General features: G+C 41.4%; 1 protein-coding gene across 1 annotated transcript; it reads right to left on the bottom strand.

Annotated features, from left to right (window-relative positions):
- Positions 1-231: 231 nt before the first annotated feature.
- On the bottom strand, positions 232-13,635 carry LOC139446703 (uncharacterized). Its single transcript, XM_071227983.1, has 5 exons — positions 13,332-13,635; positions 7,271-7,491; positions 5,061-5,218; positions 893-1,077; positions 232-325 (listed from the first exon to the last, which is right to left on the bottom strand). The coding sequence occupies exons 1-5, from the start codon at positions 13,633-13,635 to the stop codon at positions 276-278; spliced, it is 918 nt and encodes a 305-aa protein (XP_071084084.1). The 3' UTR covers positions 232-275.
- Between the last annotated feature and the right edge of the window lie 4,195 nt (positions 13,636-17,830).

Genomic DNA, 17,830 nt, shown 5'->3' with positions numbered 1-17,830 from the left:
AAATGTATTTTTGACTGAACATCTTGATTCTTGTAAAGATGAGGCTCTTGGGAGTTGACGACATATCTGAATACTTCTACCTTCAAGCATGCGTTAGATTGTGGCCACCTGTGCTGGTGGCATCCATGTTCAAATGGATACCCACATGTGCATCTCTTTCTGAATATGGACTTGGCTTACACCAAAGTCACAGAAGAACTTATACTGGCATTTTAGTTCGTTTATGAAAATGTGAAGTTTCATTTATTTGCGTTTTGTGCTCATATGATGTGACCTCAGTTGCCCAATTTTACAAGAATTGTCATGACATCTCCGTACTCGAAATCTGAAAAGAAGCAAACATGTTGGTTAGCAGCTGCAGCTAACGTCTATTAGTTGACAGTGTGTTTGTGCGTGTGCGTGCGTGCGTGTGTGTGCGTGTGCGTGTGCGTGCGTGCGTGCGTGCGTGCGTGCGTGTGTGCCTGTGTGCGTGTGCGCGCGCGCGCGGTTTTGTGTGTGTGTGTGTTTAGAGTTTTCAGTTTTCAGTTAATCAAGATCTATATTGTGATAAAACGAGTCTTACATCGCGAAGTGCATCAAATCACGTGAGCACCTTGATTAAAAACATGAAAAGATTTGGAAAATATCTGTTGACAACGAGTTAGCGGTGCACATGTTTTGCAAATGGTGCAGTCGACCGAAATCTGCATGACACTTTACGAACCGGATTTCGATTTCGGTGCGCGATTTTGATTGGGCTATGCATAGACTCGTTAGTCCGGCCAAAATGTAACTCCATAATACCAGCCTAGTTCGGCGAGGGTGGAAACTGGACTTTTATAGTCAGTTAACTCACTTGCCTCGGGAAGATGGCACTGGGCTGACATATGCTGCACATGTCGTCATGAATTACCTGTTAGCGTCCCCGTGGTGGTCATCTCGCTGTTGGTGGTGTAGAGGAACTTGGGTATGATTGCTGGGGTATCCCAGTCACATGGGTGACTTTCATCATTTCCATCGATGACCATCATCCACATTACATCGTGGGGGCACCCATCGTAGGAGTGGCTGATCATGAAGCGACGAGTAGTTGAATGTCTGTATAGAGACCATTGCTTTGAGGGTGCATTAGTTTAAGTATTGATGAACGTTGGGTTGCCTATAAAGAGTGTATTTAACAATTACATAATGTATTATTTGAAAATAGGAATGACTGTTTCATTGAGCTACCCTCATCCTTATGGATTAGTACATGGTCATGTACATCAAGTCATTATGGATTGGTACATGGTCATGTACATCGTCATTATGGATAGGTACATGGTCATGTATATCACGCCTCATGGATTAGTATATGATCATGTATGTCACGCCTTATGGATTAGTACATGGTCATGTACATCAAGTCCGTATGGATAGATACATGGTCATGTATATCACGTCTTATGGATTAGTATATGATCATGTATGTCAAGTCATTACGGATTAGTACATGGCCATGTATGTCACGTCTTATAGATTAGTACATAGTCATGTATGTCAAGTCTTATGGATTAGTACATGGTCATGTACATCAAGTCATTGTGGATTAGTACATGGTCATGTACATCGTCATTGTGGATAGGTCCATGGTCATGTACATCGTCATTATGGATAGGTCCATGGTCATGTACATCAAGTTTTTATGGACTGGTACATGGTCATGTATATTACGTCTTATGTGATTAGTACATTGTCATGTACATCACGTATTTATGGATTAGTACATTGTCATGTATGTCACGTCTTATAGATTAGTACATTGTCATGCAAATCACGCCTTATGGATCGTCATTATGGATAGGTCCATGGTCATGTACATCAAGTCTTTATGGACTGGTACATGGTCATGTATATCACGCCTTATGGTTTAGTACATGGTCATGTATATCACGTTTTATAGCTTAGTACAAGTTCATGTATATCACGCCTTATGGATTAGCATATGATCATGTATGTCACGCCTTATGGATTAGTACATGGTCATGTACATCGTCATTATGGATAGGTCCATGGTCATGTACATCACGTCTTTATGGATAGGAACATGGTCATGTATATCACGTCTTATTGATAAGTACATGGTCATGTACATCAAGTCTTTATGGATAGGTACATGGTCATGTATATCACGTCTTTGTGGATTAGTACATGGTCATGTGTGTCACGTCTTATGGATTTGTACATGGCCTTGTACATCAAGTCTTTATCGATAGGTACATTGTCATGTATATCACGTCTTTGTGGATTAGTACATGGTGATGTGTGTCACGTCTTATGGATTTGTACATGGCCTTGTACATCAAGTCTTTATCGATAGGTACATTGTCATGTACATCAAGTCTTTATGGATAGGTACATGGTCATGTATATCACGTCTTATAGGTTAGTACATAGTCATGTATGTCACGTCATATGGATTAGTACATGGTCATGTATGTCACGTCTTATAGCTTAGTACATAGTCATGTATATCAAGTCTTTATGGACAGGTACATGGTCATGTATATCACGTATTTATGGATTAGTACATAGTCATGTATATCAAGTCTTATAGATTAGTACATGGTCATGTACATCAAGTCATTATGGATTAGTACATGGTCATGTACATCGTCATTATAGATAGGTACATGGTCATGTATATCATGTCTTATTGATTAGTACATGGTCATGTATATCACGTCTTTATGGATTAGTACATGGTCATGTACATCGTCATTATAGATAGGTACATGGTCATGTATATCACGTCTTATTGATTAGTACATGGTCATGTATATCACGTCTTTATGGATTAGTACATGGTCATGTATGTCACGTCTTATAGATTAGTACATGGTCATGTACATCAATATTTTATGGATAGGTACGTGGTCATGTATATCACGCCTTATGGATTAGTACATGGTCATGTATATCACGTTTTATAGCTTAGTACATAGTCACGTATATCAAGTCATTATGGTTAGGTCCATGGTCATGTACATCACGTCTTTATCGACAAGGTACATGGTCATGTACATCAAGTCTTTTAGAATTAATACATAGTCATGCATGTCATGTCTCTATGGATAGGTACATGGCCATGTACATCACGTCTTTATGGATAGGTACATGGCCATGTATATCACGCCTTATGGATTAGTACATAGTCATGTCTTTCACGTTTTTATGCATTAGTTCATTGTCACGTATATCACGTCTTTATGAATTGGTACGTTGTCACGTATATCACGTCTTTATGGATAGGTACATGGTTATGTCCGGACACCGTCAGTTTAGCACAACGTTTTCTGGAAGCCCAGTCCTCTACGGAGCCACAATTGTAACGTTCGTTATGGATTAGTATATGATCATGTATGTCACGCCTTATGGATTAGTACATGGTCATGTACATCAAGTCTTTATGGATAGGTACATGGTAATGTATATCACGTCTTATGGATTAGTACATGGTCATGTACATCAAGTCATTATAGATTATTACATGGTCATGTATATCAAGTCTTATAGATTAGTACATGGTCATGTACATCAAGTCATTATGGATTAGTACATGGTCATGTACATCGTCATTATAGATAGGTACATGGTCATGTATATCACGTCTTATTGATTAGTACATGGTCATGTATATCACGTCTTTATGGATTAGTACATGGTCATGTACATCGTCATTATAGATAGGTACATGGTCATGTATATCACGTCTTATTGATTAGTACATGGTCATGTATATCACGTCTTTATGGATTAGTACATGGTCATGTACATCGTCATTATAGATAGGTACATGGTCATGTATATCACGTCTTATTGATCAGTACATGGTCATGTATATCACGCCTTATGGATTAGTACATGGTCATGTATGTCACGTCTTATAGATTAGTACATGGTCATGTACATCATTTTTTTATGGATAGGTACGTGGTGATGTATATCACGCCTTATGGATTAGTACATGGCCATGTATATCACGTCTTATAGCTTAGTACATAGTCATGTATATCAAGTCATTATGGTTAGGTCCATGGTCATGTACATCACGTCTTTATGGATAGGTACATGGCCATGTATATCACGCCTTATGGATTAGTACATAGTCATGTCTTTCACGTTTTTATGCATTAGTTCATTGTCACGTATATCACGTCTTTATGAATTGGTACGTTGTCACGTATATCACGTCTTTATGGATAGGTACATGGTTATGTCCGGACACCGTCAGTTTAGCACAACGTTTTCTGGAAGCCCAGTCCTCTACGGAGCCACAATTGTAACGTTCGTTATGTAGTGCCAGAAACGTATGATTGATGGTTCGAATCCTAGACCATGATTAAATGGTCATGGGCTTTTTCAGCATTATGCCAGTGCTCATGGATTTCACCAGAGTGGTAAACTTCTATTATTCTGCATCACTTGCCTAATGGAGGTGGCAGACCGTGATATATATGACATACTGTAACAGTTGAAAGCAGCCACATTAAACCAAACTCACTCACTCACTCACTCACTGAACAATGGCTGTACATGTAAGGAAGATCTACATGTACACGACAATTAAAAGTTTAGTGTTAATGCGTATGTTTGTACTGTGAACGATTCAGTTTGATCACATATATCATTCATGAACATTTTATTTGCACTTTAAATGTGTAAAATTCACAATTTATTTCATTAATATAATTTTTCATTTCGTAATATAAAGGGACCTACCATTTGAAATTTCGGGGGGGGGGGGGGGGGGGGGGGGGGCTGAGATTTTGTGTGAAGATGCTTGATATCTTTTCAGCTACAGCTGCAAAACCAGACATTTAAAAAACTTTAAACTAAGAGCCTATATATTCTCTTTTTTTAAAAAACCAAACACATACACCTGGCAAAAATGATTTTTTTTGTGGCAGGCAACGTATTTTGTTTTCAATAATTTTTGAGCATTATCTGGGTAGATATATTTTTTTCGATAAAATCTCAGGTCACCTTCCTCCCCCAAGAAACTCAATGATCGGTCTCTAATAGATATATTGAATACTTACCCTGTGATACTGAAATAATTGAAAGTTGACATTGTGAGATCCGTCCATGTTGAGTTGATCACTCTGGTAGGCGAAAACCAGGACATCTTGTTAGTGCCGGTCCCATTAAAGATAATTTCACTTCGAATTTGATTGTTGTTCATCAGTAGCACTTTCACCTGAAAGAAATCCTCTTGTTTTTTATAATGCTGTGAGATAAATACTTTTTATCATACACCTTAGACACACAATTACGCTAATTTATGTTATAGCATGACCTCGGCTCATTTATTTACAATCTGTTCAGATAAAGCTTTTATATTCTTAACAACGACGTTAAACAACAATCAAACAAAAACTCATATTCATGATGTTGTTGACTGTTTAAGGACACTGCCCACTTAACACTGACCACGAGTAAAAGTGGCAATGGACCTATCGCTGCCTGTCAATCAAGCAACATGACCGACCACTCAGGAATTCCTGAGGTATACAGAACTACACAGGACTTTGATCAAAGTGATATGTGTTATTCAAGTCAGTTTTTACGAAACTTCTTTTGTCTCAATGTATACTCTTCAAAAAAAGAAACGTGTGATTTGTGTGAGGTAGGAAAATACATTTATACGAGGAACCGTACAAGGTTTCGAGCCAAAATATTGTGGGGAGAACACTTGGTGATTGTACTCATCTCAGTTACATGGGTACATAGGAAAAGTCCAAGGTGAAGGTCAGCTACCATCAATAACGCGTATGTCCCCCGTTGGAATCGGTAGCGGCCCATGGAAGAGACGATGCGAATCACATCCTGGGGAATGCTAGCCCATTCGGCCTGCAACGCAAAAGCCAACTGCTTCAACGTCTGGGGTTGTGGTTGACGTCGGCGTAGCCGTCTATTCAATTCATCCCACAGGTACTCTATCGGGTTCCACTTCCTGTCCGCAGTTTCCGGTGTAACGTTCTCCCCGATGTCTGTAGACTCGTGCTCTTCCATCCTCTCGACGGAGGAGAAATCTTGATTCGTCGCTAAACAAGACATCTCTCCATCGCAGTTGAGGCCATACCCTGTGTTGACGACACCAATGCAGTCGTTGTTGTCGATGCTGTCGATTCAATATGACGCGTCGAAAAGGACGTCTTGCTCGTAGACCTGCTGCTCTTAAACGGTTTCGTACGGTCTGATCGGAGATTCTGCGCAGTCCGGGTATTTGGGATGCGGTTGAAGTGGCTGTGGTCGTCCTTTCACGTAGGTGGCGCAGTCAGATGTAGCGGTCTAGGGGCGGGGGTGATTACTCTTGGTCGTCCCGACCTTGGTCGATCACGTGTTGACCCATGCTGTTGAAACCCATCCCATAGCCTTGTGATGGTGCTGAGCGATAGATTGAAAACCCTCGCTACAGCTGATCGGGATTCCCCTGCCTGCAAGCGGCCTATGACGTTGTTTCTTTGCTTTCTGTTAATCTTAGCATGTTGTTGAACTGTCACTGTTCCATTGACGCAGATGCCAGGCAATCAAAACCCCTGCACTTGAATACCGTTCATAATGCTGCATGGCCCTGATGGGAAACCTAGTCATGATGTCTTTGAAAATAATTATATTTGCTTTTTTAGGCACGTGGTTGCAAATTCATTTCTTACCCAGTCTTCAATGAACCAGTTTATTTTTACATAAAATTACCCTGCCACAGATTACTTTCTATAAACTGTTTCAGGAATGAGTGCTATAAAGAATAAAACTCAAAAACAGTTGTTTCAAGAATGGTATCGCTCGTGTTGAATTATTCTCTTTTTTTCACAACCTTGTGTCATATAAACATTATGCATTACGAATGATCGTGCTCGTCATTAGGCCGTGTGTTGTATAGGGCATGATTACTACGCTAGTTTGTTCATACAATTTTCACTCCTGTGTGTGTGTGTGTACGTGCGTGCGTGCGTGCGTGCGTGCGTGCGTGCGTGCGTGCGTGCGTGCGTGCGTGCGTGCGTGCGTGCGTGTGTGTGTGTGTGTGTGTGTGTGTGTGCGTGCGCGTGCGTGCGTGTGTGTGTGTACGACTGTACGTGTGTGTGTGTACGTGCGTAATATATATTTTGGAAAACATTCACACGCCAATAAACAAATATTAAATTATAGTTCTCGAATTTATGGTTGGTTATCTCCTTTAGGCGCAACAAACAAAGAAACCACCTTAGACAACATGTGAGACGAACTAAAATCGTTCATATGTGCGTACCAGCTGTACACCAGCTGTTTCCCATGTAGAGATAATCTTGCTTCTGAAATGATCATCACAAGGACGAGATGTGTTGGGTGAGAAACAGCCAGGCTTCAATCGAGGTGGTAGAAGTGGGTGGTCGTGGTAGAGGTTGTCGTCCAACCACGCTGAGTAGATGGACGTCCCTGTGTCACTCTGGCCCCGGAACACCACTGTCCACCCGTCCCAGGACAACACATCTGCAAGATCATATGCGATATAAAACACATTATTTCATGTAAAATCAATGTTCTAAAAGCCTCAATATTCCACTTACTTCTGGGTGGATTCCTGGGAAGAACATCTCCCCGTTATCTTATGCTTGTGGCAAGAGGAAGAGACTGAGGATTGGGTGGTCAGGCTGACTGTGTCATTGACCCCAATGGCGAGGATCTTTTCTCAATCACCAAGTCAGTGCTTTGTATGGCTGCGAGTAAAACCACGCCGCTAAACATAGCTCAGTATGTCATTAAGAAACCCATATTTAGTTCGTCATCTCATATTAGTATAACACTTGCTCTTGTGTAGCTCTGTACAAGCAATTGCAGTGCCTCAGACTACTGAAGAACCAGCACCTACGAGACAAGATGTACAAAGGGTGACTGAAACGTTATGTGCCTAACTACGACAGATATACAGTACACACATAAAATTGTGCATGTCTGAAATACAATACTTTCCAAGCTTACAGGATGCATTTGAACCAAATACATAGCCAGGCAGGCATCAAAGTGACTTGGTATTCTCTGTTGATAAAAATGGACAAAACTGGCTACCATGCTGTCATCAAGTATATCCTGCTGAAAAGACAAACTCCAACTACAATCCATGCGGACATGATGTCAACCTTAGAGGATGATGTTCCTTTCTTTGTCACTGTGAGGAGGTGAGCAGCAGAGTTCATGAGAGGAAGAGGGATCATCAAAGATGATTCAAGATGAGGAAGACCTTCAACCTGTGCCACCTCTTAGCAAAATGTTGATTAGATAAATGGTATTATCATTGGTGATCGACGATTCAGCACACGTTGAAAACAATAGGCATCTCTCATGAGAGAGTTGAGAACATCCTGAGGAATGAACTGGGCATGACAAAGGTTTCAGCGCTCTTGGTTCTAAGGCTTCCGACTCCTCATCCGAAAAGCTTCAGGTACGTCCCGTGAGAAATAACGTCATTTCGAAGCAGAACGAATTGCTTTAGTAAAGAAATTTGCAACCATGGATGATTCATGGGTTAAACGCCATTGATGAAACAATATTCAAAACACTGGAAACATCTGACGTCTCCTCCTACGACGAAGCCACCGTCAACTGTTCCGTCATCTGTTCCATCAGCTGTTCCATCAGCTGACAAGGTGATGGTTTCAGTTTTCTGGATTTCCAAAGGAATTCTACTGATGGACTACCTCCGGAAAGGTCAATATGGCCAATGTGGCGTGACACAAGATAACACGTCATGTGCAACATAAGGTGTGCTGTACCACCAGGACATGCACCTGTGTGCAAGTCTGTTGTTGTAATGGCTGCATTGCATTACTGTGGCTTTGAACTGATTAAACATCCTTCGTATTCACCACGTATTTGGCTTCAGATTTCCACCTCTTCCCAGACTTGAAGAAAGAACTGGCTTGCAAGCATTATGCATATGATTAAGACGTAATTTCGCTTGTTGAGGCCTCCTACACCACCAGGCGGAAGCCTTCTACACCAGTGGGATCCAGGCATTCTAGCAATGTTGGCAGACCTCGGAGGGGAAAGTGTTGAAAAATAGTTTGCAACCAATTCTATCAAAGCAGTCCATCATAATTTCAAGATATATTTTTCAATTCCTATATTTCACGAACTACCTGCAAGAAAAGAGGAACTACGGCTCAGGAGTAGGTTGTTCCATAAGTTACCCAAGACAGTCATTTCAAAGAAAAACAGAGGGTTTCCCGATCACAAGTAGAAACATCAGTCAATCTAATTCTGGAACGACGTCACTTATTATTACCCACGCGGTATTACGTTAACAGGTTAACATTACAAACTGTTTTTAAAACAGGTGCGTCATTGCACTTGTTTTGGAGTTTGATAGGCTGATACGCGAACTTTGACCACTCTGGAACTACTTTGGATTGATTGATTGATTGATTAATTCACTCATTCATGAGTATATTTTCAAACATAATTAAGAATGGATACCATATAATGAATGTTTAATCAATGAAACAAAATTGTAAACATGATACATGTGCATGATATATGTCTTCAATTACACAAGCATTTAATATAAAGTGTAATGATCTTGGTCGAGATAACTGTAAAATACACTTCCGTTTAGAATTGCCTGCTGTCTGATTGGAAAATGTCCGAACAAAGGGAATCAGGCGTTTGAAATATCCATGTACAAACGAATGTAGACGAATACTGACCTACATCAGGTAACTTACCAATGTTGATGAGGTGAGGTAAAATGTGGAATGTCGCGTTCAAGTATATTTCAAATATATTATGATGTGTATGCACGTTTGCGTGGCTGCTTGTACTTGTCTGGATTTGTGCTGTTATCATGGCGCTATCCCACTTAAATACCATGCCGCAGTTTAACATAGATACCCCACTGAGACACATTATAGGTACTGCGAGGCATTTAGTCCCTGCTTTGCTCCCTTAATGTCGACGCCAGGCAGGGTAACAACAAGTACCATCTTTGGTCATTTGGTATGAGGCAGCAAGGGGACCGAACCATCGACCAGACGCTCTGTCCGCTGGACCACGGGGGCGGCCCTTATGCTGATGATGTTGTCATGCCATCTGAATTATATATGGGTTATCGTTTATGAATTCCAGACAGATGGGCTCACCTATCCAACTCAACATTTCAATCTGACGCTTTCACATGGCTACATGCAGCAAATTTGTGCATGTCAACCTAACAATGTCGATAATCATCCCGCAGGCATGTTTTTTTCTTGAATTTGCTTCTTTGAATAAGCTAACATGTTGTGTTTGCTCATCCATATGTAGGTATAATATTTCAAATCAGCGTGCTCTGTAAAGAACACAATCCTGACGTGTTCCTGATTCATCAGTACGGCAATAGCAGTGTTGTTTCATCGATGTAAGATATCATGCATATAATGCATAACATTAGTGGAAGTGAGGCGAATATGTTGGGACAAAGGTTTACCATTAGCATCGGGGACCGGTCGGGTTGCCTTGTGGTTAAAGCGTTCGTTCGCCACGCCGAAGACCCGGGTTCGATTCCCGACATGGGTAAAAAGTGTGAAGCCCATTTCTAGTGTCCCCCGCCGTGATATTGCTTGAATATTGCTAAAAGCGGCGTTAAACCATCTTCACTCACACACTCATTAGAGGGGCGGTCGGGTAGCCTAGTGGTTAAAGCGTTCGCTCGTCACGCCGAAGACCCGGGTTCGATTCCCAACATGGGTACAATGTGTGAAGCCCATTTCTGGTGTCCCCCGCCGTGATATTGCTGGAATATTGCTAAAAGCGGCGTAAAACCATACTCACTCACTCATTAGCATGGATTTCCAAAGTATTCTGCATTCTCCATATTTATATTGCAGGATGTTCGGGTGTGCATGCCAGAAGCGATGGGCTCTATGTTGGCATTGTCCATACTTTGTATTCATACACATTTAGCTCTCCTTATTAGGACGCATAGACACAATGGCTTAAGTTGTTGATAACTGAAAGAAAATATCGTTGGTAATAAAGCTCGTTCCCATTACATTTAGTCTATTTCCCAAGTGGCATATTATTAAGCGGCATAAACTTGATATGAAATTAGAAGCTATATCTTTGTGACGTCATCCACTTTCAAACAATTCAGTCTCTAGCCTAAGTTTCTTGCGTTCAACATGGTATCTTCTCCACAAGTCAGAAAACTGTGACAACCCTTGAGACTTACACAGTCCATTCAACAACTGATATATATGTTTTTTGTCACTTGTCACAGATTATGCCATTATATAACTATGTGCAACAAAATGGTTAATTTTCATTGAGAAAATGTCATAAAACGTGAAAAGCTATTTCCATTTGCGTATTTACCTTTGTCTGGAATGGAATGGCTGTACACGCCAATGGTCGTGTACGCCACATGTAGGCAGCGAAAATCTTCGGACACCTGGCGATAAGGTCACTTTGGTGTGTAAGTTACAATGTCATACTCCTTAATGTCGCCGTGGTAGAAGGAGTTCTTAATTAGTTTGACAAACAGTCTGTCCAACTGATAGACTTCCATTATCTACGACCACTCTCATTTCAAGTTTCGAGTGTGTGTACAAACAAGAGAAAAGTCATTTCTCGTTCTGGGCAGACTGGTTTATGGCAGTGGTGCAATGCCAAGTCATCATTGCGGAGGAGTGTGGGAACAGCTATCATTAATTAGCAGATCGACTTGAAGTGAGAATTACTGAAAATAATTACACCGATATCCTGGCCCTTATTGGTAATGCTATAGGTTGTCGACCGGTCTCAAGGTGATGTAGTCTATGTGCAGCAAGCGGATGGATACATGGGATCGCAAAAACGGTACTTCACTCCATATACCCCGAGATAGACTAACATCTAGTCTCTCAAATGAACATTTTTTACGGGGGAAAAAAACAGTTCTTAAAAGTTATAGTTACAAAATGTAATCCAACGGAGCCAAAAGACTTACTTCATTTTCAGAGATCAAACAAATGTGCATAGCTTTGATCCTTGGAATTTCAGAGCACGTGTAAAGATTCCTACCACCCATTACTGACATGCTACTGAAGGTGCGAGTGACAGGAATGTTTACTGCGCCTACTACTTCTCCCCAAACACACCCTGTCACTGAGGGTTGTAAGTGTCTAATGTACAGAGACCTATTTTGAGGAGCTAAGGGGTACCAGCTTAGAGGCGACATTTAGTGTTATTCTAGTCTGTCATAGAGACCCTGAAATACATATATCTAAAAATATCCAATGCAAGTCTATAATGTTTGGCGAGTTTAGATTACTGCAGTATCAGGTAGAAAGTCTCTTGGCTCCTTTTTATTATTATTTATAACAATAATTTTAATGTTATATTCTGTAAAATATCTTCATTTCAGAGACCAGATGTTAGTCTGGTGTGTTTCCTATGTCAAGGCAACTTGATCTATTGAAATTCCTCCAAATATTTCAAAGTTATTTAATATTTCTAGAAAAGTTCAAGGTTCTGTTTGCACTATGTGGACAGGGTGATTGATGCAGCATCGAACAGGAGAAAACCTTTTATTGGAAGTACAAAGACAGAGCCATGTCTTCTGATTGAAAACGTCGGTACATCGGGATGTTCTGCAAATAACGTGTGTCGAGAATATTGAGGTGAGGAAATACTTGAAGCCGACTTCTTTTGATTTGAAAAGACAGTTGTCTATTTGTACCAATCCCACAGAACTAAAGACGGATGTTCTGTATATTTGCTTTCATAAGTAACAAAGCAATTAGCTCATCAATGTTTCTATTCATTTTTACCCAGAAATGAAAAACGTTTAGAAATCATCCCCTCTCCTCACCAGGATAACAAGAGTCATCGGGAGATGACATCAGTATGACATGGGCTTTATTGGTTTCAGGGTCTGTATGGCAAACTAACACAGAGAGAAAGCACAGAGAAGAAAGTCTTGTGAATTTTACTAACTTAATTAGTAACAGTGGCCAGCGCTCATTTCACTTACAATATGGGGGGGGGGGGGGGGGGGTACACCAAGGACTTTATGCGATAAAGGACAATCACTTGATTGTCTGGTCCAGACTCGTTTACACACTGACGTCATATAATTAGAATATTGCGGCGTTGAACAAGAAACAAACAAACAAACAAAAATATAAAGGAAAATGAATGTTGATGCATTGTTGATACATTATGCTACTCTATGAATTCTCGTACCCCTTTCCGAGATTTAAAATAGAATAAATATTTGATGATTAAAATAATTTATATTCTGAAAGATTCTTGAGAACGTATGGATATCATATCATTTCATATAGTATACAGACAACAAATGTAAACGATCGTACCTGATCTGGGTTCCATGTAAACCCAATCGTTGCTTTCCATAAATGTTGAATCACCATCGAACAACTTCACACTGTGGAGTTCGCAGATACCCTCAGTCTGACTGAACGAAGCACTTGCACAAGATAAAGCCAGACAGTGATTCAGACACCACATTGCAGACCATTTGGTAGGTTTATAGCCCACAGTCGACATGGGTGGGTTCGTTAAGCGATATCCACGTGCCACTGAATAAATTTCTTGTCGTATTTCTGCTGAAGCCATCACCATTAGAAATAACAGCTGTTGTAGACCAGATTGTGTCATCATTTTAACAATACCTGCCTAAAGTAACGGCGGATACTGTCGGTAATTGTAGAATTTATCCGTCGGCTCAACTCTCCCTGGAAACTCTCCCTGCGTACAAGATGTTGGTTATATAATCATTTCTGGGAGGGGACGCTGGAATATTGATCCGTTAGATTTACTGAGGCTTTTGTAGTGCTGGGGGCTTTTCAACCTTATGGAAATAGGTAGGCAACTCCCACTTCGTATAATGAATGCAAAGAAACAGTAGCCATTGGTTGTGATACAGTGGACGTCACGAAAGATACTGTGAGACAAGGAGACCGCTATCACCTGGGTCCACGTCACGAGAGATACTGTGAGACACGGAGACCGCTATCACCTGGGTCCACGTCATGAGAGATAGTGTGAGACAAGGAGACCGCTATCACCTGGGTCCACGTCACGAGAGATACTGTGAGACACGGAGACCGCTATCACCTGGGTCCACGTCACGAGAGATACTGTGAGACACGGAGACCGCTATCACCTGGGTCCACGTCACGAGAGATACTGTGAGACACGGAGACCCCTATCACCTGGATCCACGTCACGAGAGATACTGTGAGACACGGAGACCGCTATCATCTGGGTCCACGTCACGAGAGTTACTGTGAGACAAGGAGACCGCTATCACCTGGGTCCACGTCACGAGAGTTACTGTGAGACACGGAGACCGCTATCACCTTGGTCCACGTCACGAGAGGTACTGTGACACCGGGGACATTTAAAAACGAGTCAATTGCAGCAATACTGATTGTATCGTCCTCTGATTTGATGCATGTCAAACAGTGGGAGGTCCTTTCAAACTAAAATGACCGGAATCCACGCAGGAGTGTCTATTTACTGACTTGGCATCGGTTTATAGCTTGACATAGCTCACGAATACATACCGAGTAGCGCAAGATGTCATTGTATCGCGCTTGAAGACCGTGTTCGACTTGATCAGTGTACGTTCTTCTCGAGGGGGATCAATACGGACAATGGTACTTTTAATACCAATAATGATCACTTATGATCCCAGCTGGCTATTTATGTCTTTGGCGCCTTACCCCTGATCTTGTGTTTCATGTAAGGAGTAAACCTGTTCCAATATATGCTTTCCTCAGACATTAAGTTGACACGCGGTGATATTACTGAAATATAGCCAAAGCGGCGTTGAACTAAACTCACTCACTCACAAAATATTTGCTACAATTTGTTCATGAGAGATACGTCTGACAGATATGTACCTGTCGAGGAAAATGCAATCTAATTTGTCATTGTCTTTGTCCTATTCTTGGTCACGAGAATGTCGGAACAGGGCTTATCAGTATTCGAGCGACGATAATTTATCGAAGCAGGTAAAATCATCCGGAGGGGCAGGTCATGGGCTTCGACCCCACCCTACCCAATTTAAAAATAAACATTTAAAACCCAATGCAATGAACCAAAGAATATTGCCTTACTATTGTCATATTTGAACCATCAAAGGTTGCCATCCCCCACCTCCAAGTTATTCGTTCAAAATGTGACCCGTGAAGATCCGGGGTAGAAAGGTCTTCAGCAACCCATGTTGTCGTAAGAGGCGACTAATGAGATCGGGTTGTCAGGCTCGCTGACTTAGTTGATGCATGTCATCGTATCCCAATTGCGTGGATAGATGCTCTCTCACAAAATATTAGCTACAATTTGTTCATGAGAGATACTTCTGACAGATTATACCTGTCGAGGAACATTCATTCTACTATGTCATTGTCTTGGTCCTATTCTTGGTCACAAGAATGTCGGAACAGGGGCTATCGATATTCGATCGACGATAATTTATTGTAGCAAAAAAAATCATCCGGAGGGACAGGTCATGGGGTTCGACTCCACCCTACCCAATTTGAAAATCAACCTTTGAAACCCAATGCAATGAACCAAAGAATATTGCCTTACTCTCGTCAGTTTTGAACCATCCCAATAGTCACCAGAGGTAAGGAAAGTTAGACCCAACTGGTAACACGGGTTGCATGGTCGTCTTAGGCGCCGCAATTCACTCTGCAGAGTTGCGGCATTTGGGCGTGCCTGAGCAAGCACCATTCCAGCGCGTGGCACCTTCGTTACCTTCGCGGTATTATCGCTGCCACCAGTGTGCTACCGGCCATAACAGTGAGTGAGTGAGTTGGGTTTAACGCCGCTTTTAACAGTATTCCAATTATGTCGCGGTGTGTCAGCTTAATGTGGGAGGAAAGCCCGAAGTGATGCAGGTCTTAGACGTTTACCACTTCGATGAAACCCACGAGCACGGGTATGGTGCTGACAAAACTAGAAACATAATCGGGGCGAACCAGGATTTGAACCCACAACCATAGGTTTCTGGTGTGACCAAGGGACGCAACTCTGCACAGCGAATCGCGGCGCCTTAGACGACTGGGACATCCGTGCCCCTAGGTCATTACAAGAATCTTGAAATCCCCCTCTTACCCCAAATGTATATACGTAGTAACATTTATATTTTTGGGTATGTCTTTGGGAATGCAAGCCATTATAGTGAATTGGGAAAAGGTTTACGACTGATTTACGATTTCCCAGATGAATGTTTCGCTTGTTTGTTTAATCAGGGTCGGTCTAGATTGCAGACAAACGGTATTGCATCCATTGTTACTATACCAATTACATGATAGTTGAAATGAAATTCAAACTGACAAACGTAGAAACAATAATTTAGCTTGCAAAAGAGTATTTGGCGTAAAGACAGTCATCACTTCTTTGTAAACATAGCGGTCAGACGGTTGCAAGTTCAACTCCAAGCACGGTTGCGACCGCCAAGAACAGGGGGAGCAGTAGCAGCGCTAATATAGAGGGGCTCCGAGAACGGGCTATCGCTGTTGGGTGTGGTAGTTTCTTCAAATCCCTAGATTCGCCCTCATTATAATTCTTGCCAGCATCATTCGTGTGCTTGTGGATGTGACCAAAGTGGTAAACGTCGAAGAATAAAGTGCGGATCAATATATTACTTATTCTTCTCTAAATCGGTCGTCTAAACAGTTGCTACATGCATTTGAAACCTTAGATTGATCAGTTAGATTCAGTTTCATGTGTTCGTCATTGTGGACTTGTTGGTTTAATCGAGTGTGTGTGTGTGTGTGTGTGTGTGTGTGTGTGTGCGTGCGTGCGTGCGTGCGTGCGTGTGTGCGTGTGTGCGCACGCGCGTGTGTGTGTGTGTTCGTGCATGCGTGAGTGCGTGCGTGCGTGCGTGTGTGTGTGTGAAGAATCATGCATTCTTTACTAAACTTTGCTAAACTTTGGAATATTCTGGCACCAAATCCATTGCCCATATGTTGATCCCATTACCCACGACCATAACTGTATCATTGTTTGTTATCTGCAGCTCAGAAATTGACGTTCCTCTGCCCCTGTCCATACATCACGCTCCTGGGTCATATCAACACAAACAACAATCGCCATTGTCTAAGCGGTGTAGTGCACTTAATTTGTAGTTGCATGTAATATGCGTAAACATTGACTTCCATATAATAAATCTACACAGCAATTGATTTTTCTTCAGAAACGACAACAAAGCACGAAGAACAAACAAATGAAAAAAGGATCCTGCATTCATTGATCATGTGGCCGGGAAAACTACATTAACTAGATGATTGTTCAATCCACTCCCTGCATTGTCAAATCAGGATATGTTATACGAGACCAACAAAAGTACAATACAATCCATGCTCGCCTGAGATTTATTTTGATATTTAATACATAGAGAATCTCACCCGAGTGTCTTTTGATATCAAATATATCAACACGAGTTGATAAAAGTGGAAACATTCCGAGGCTTGCCGAGGATTTTTGCCACTTTTATCAACGAGTGTTGATATATTTGATATCAAAAGACACGAGGGTGAGATTTTATTTATCATCCAACATCATTCTTCCAACTTTTTCAATTTGTAGACAGTAATTAGCAGTGTCTTCAGTGTAAAAAGTACTGCTAACAGCTTCAGTAGCAGAGCCATTAGTGATGTCATTTGATTGTGACGTCATGGTAACCAGTGACGTCACAATGGTCTGCAAAGCATTGTGATGTAATTTCTTTGCAGCGATATCTACTGTGTAGATATCGCTTGATCTAATCCAAGCAATATCTCCTGTGTGAGCCAGTTTTGGATGATAAACTTAGATAATCTACCGTGTAACATCAAGCATT

The sequence above is a fragment of the Haliotis cracherodii genome, unplaced genomic scaffold (genome assembly GCF_022045235.1).
Source record: "Haliotis cracherodii isolate W230 unplaced genomic scaffold, xgHalCrac1.p SCAF_6, whole genome shotgun sequence".
NCBI lineage: Eukaryota > Metazoa > Mollusca > Gastropoda > Lepetellida > Haliotidae > Haliotis > Haliotis cracherodii.
This window is presented reverse-complemented; position numbering and strand designations above follow the sequence as displayed.

Excerpts from the sequence above, each read along its gene's own strand:
- LOC139446703 (XM_071227983.1), bottom strand. The coding sequence starts at position 13,635 with ATGACACAATCTGGTCTACAACAGCTGTTATTTCTAATGGTGATGGCT. Across the intron at positions 5,219-7,270 it reads AAACAGCTGGTGTACAGCTG|GTGAAAGTGCTACTGATGAA; the intron begins GTACGCACATAT and ends GATTTCTTTCAG. Across the intron at positions 326-892 it reads CACCACGGGGACGCTAACAG|ATTTCGAGTACGGAGATGTC; the intron begins GTAATTCATGAC and ends GCTTCTTTTCAG.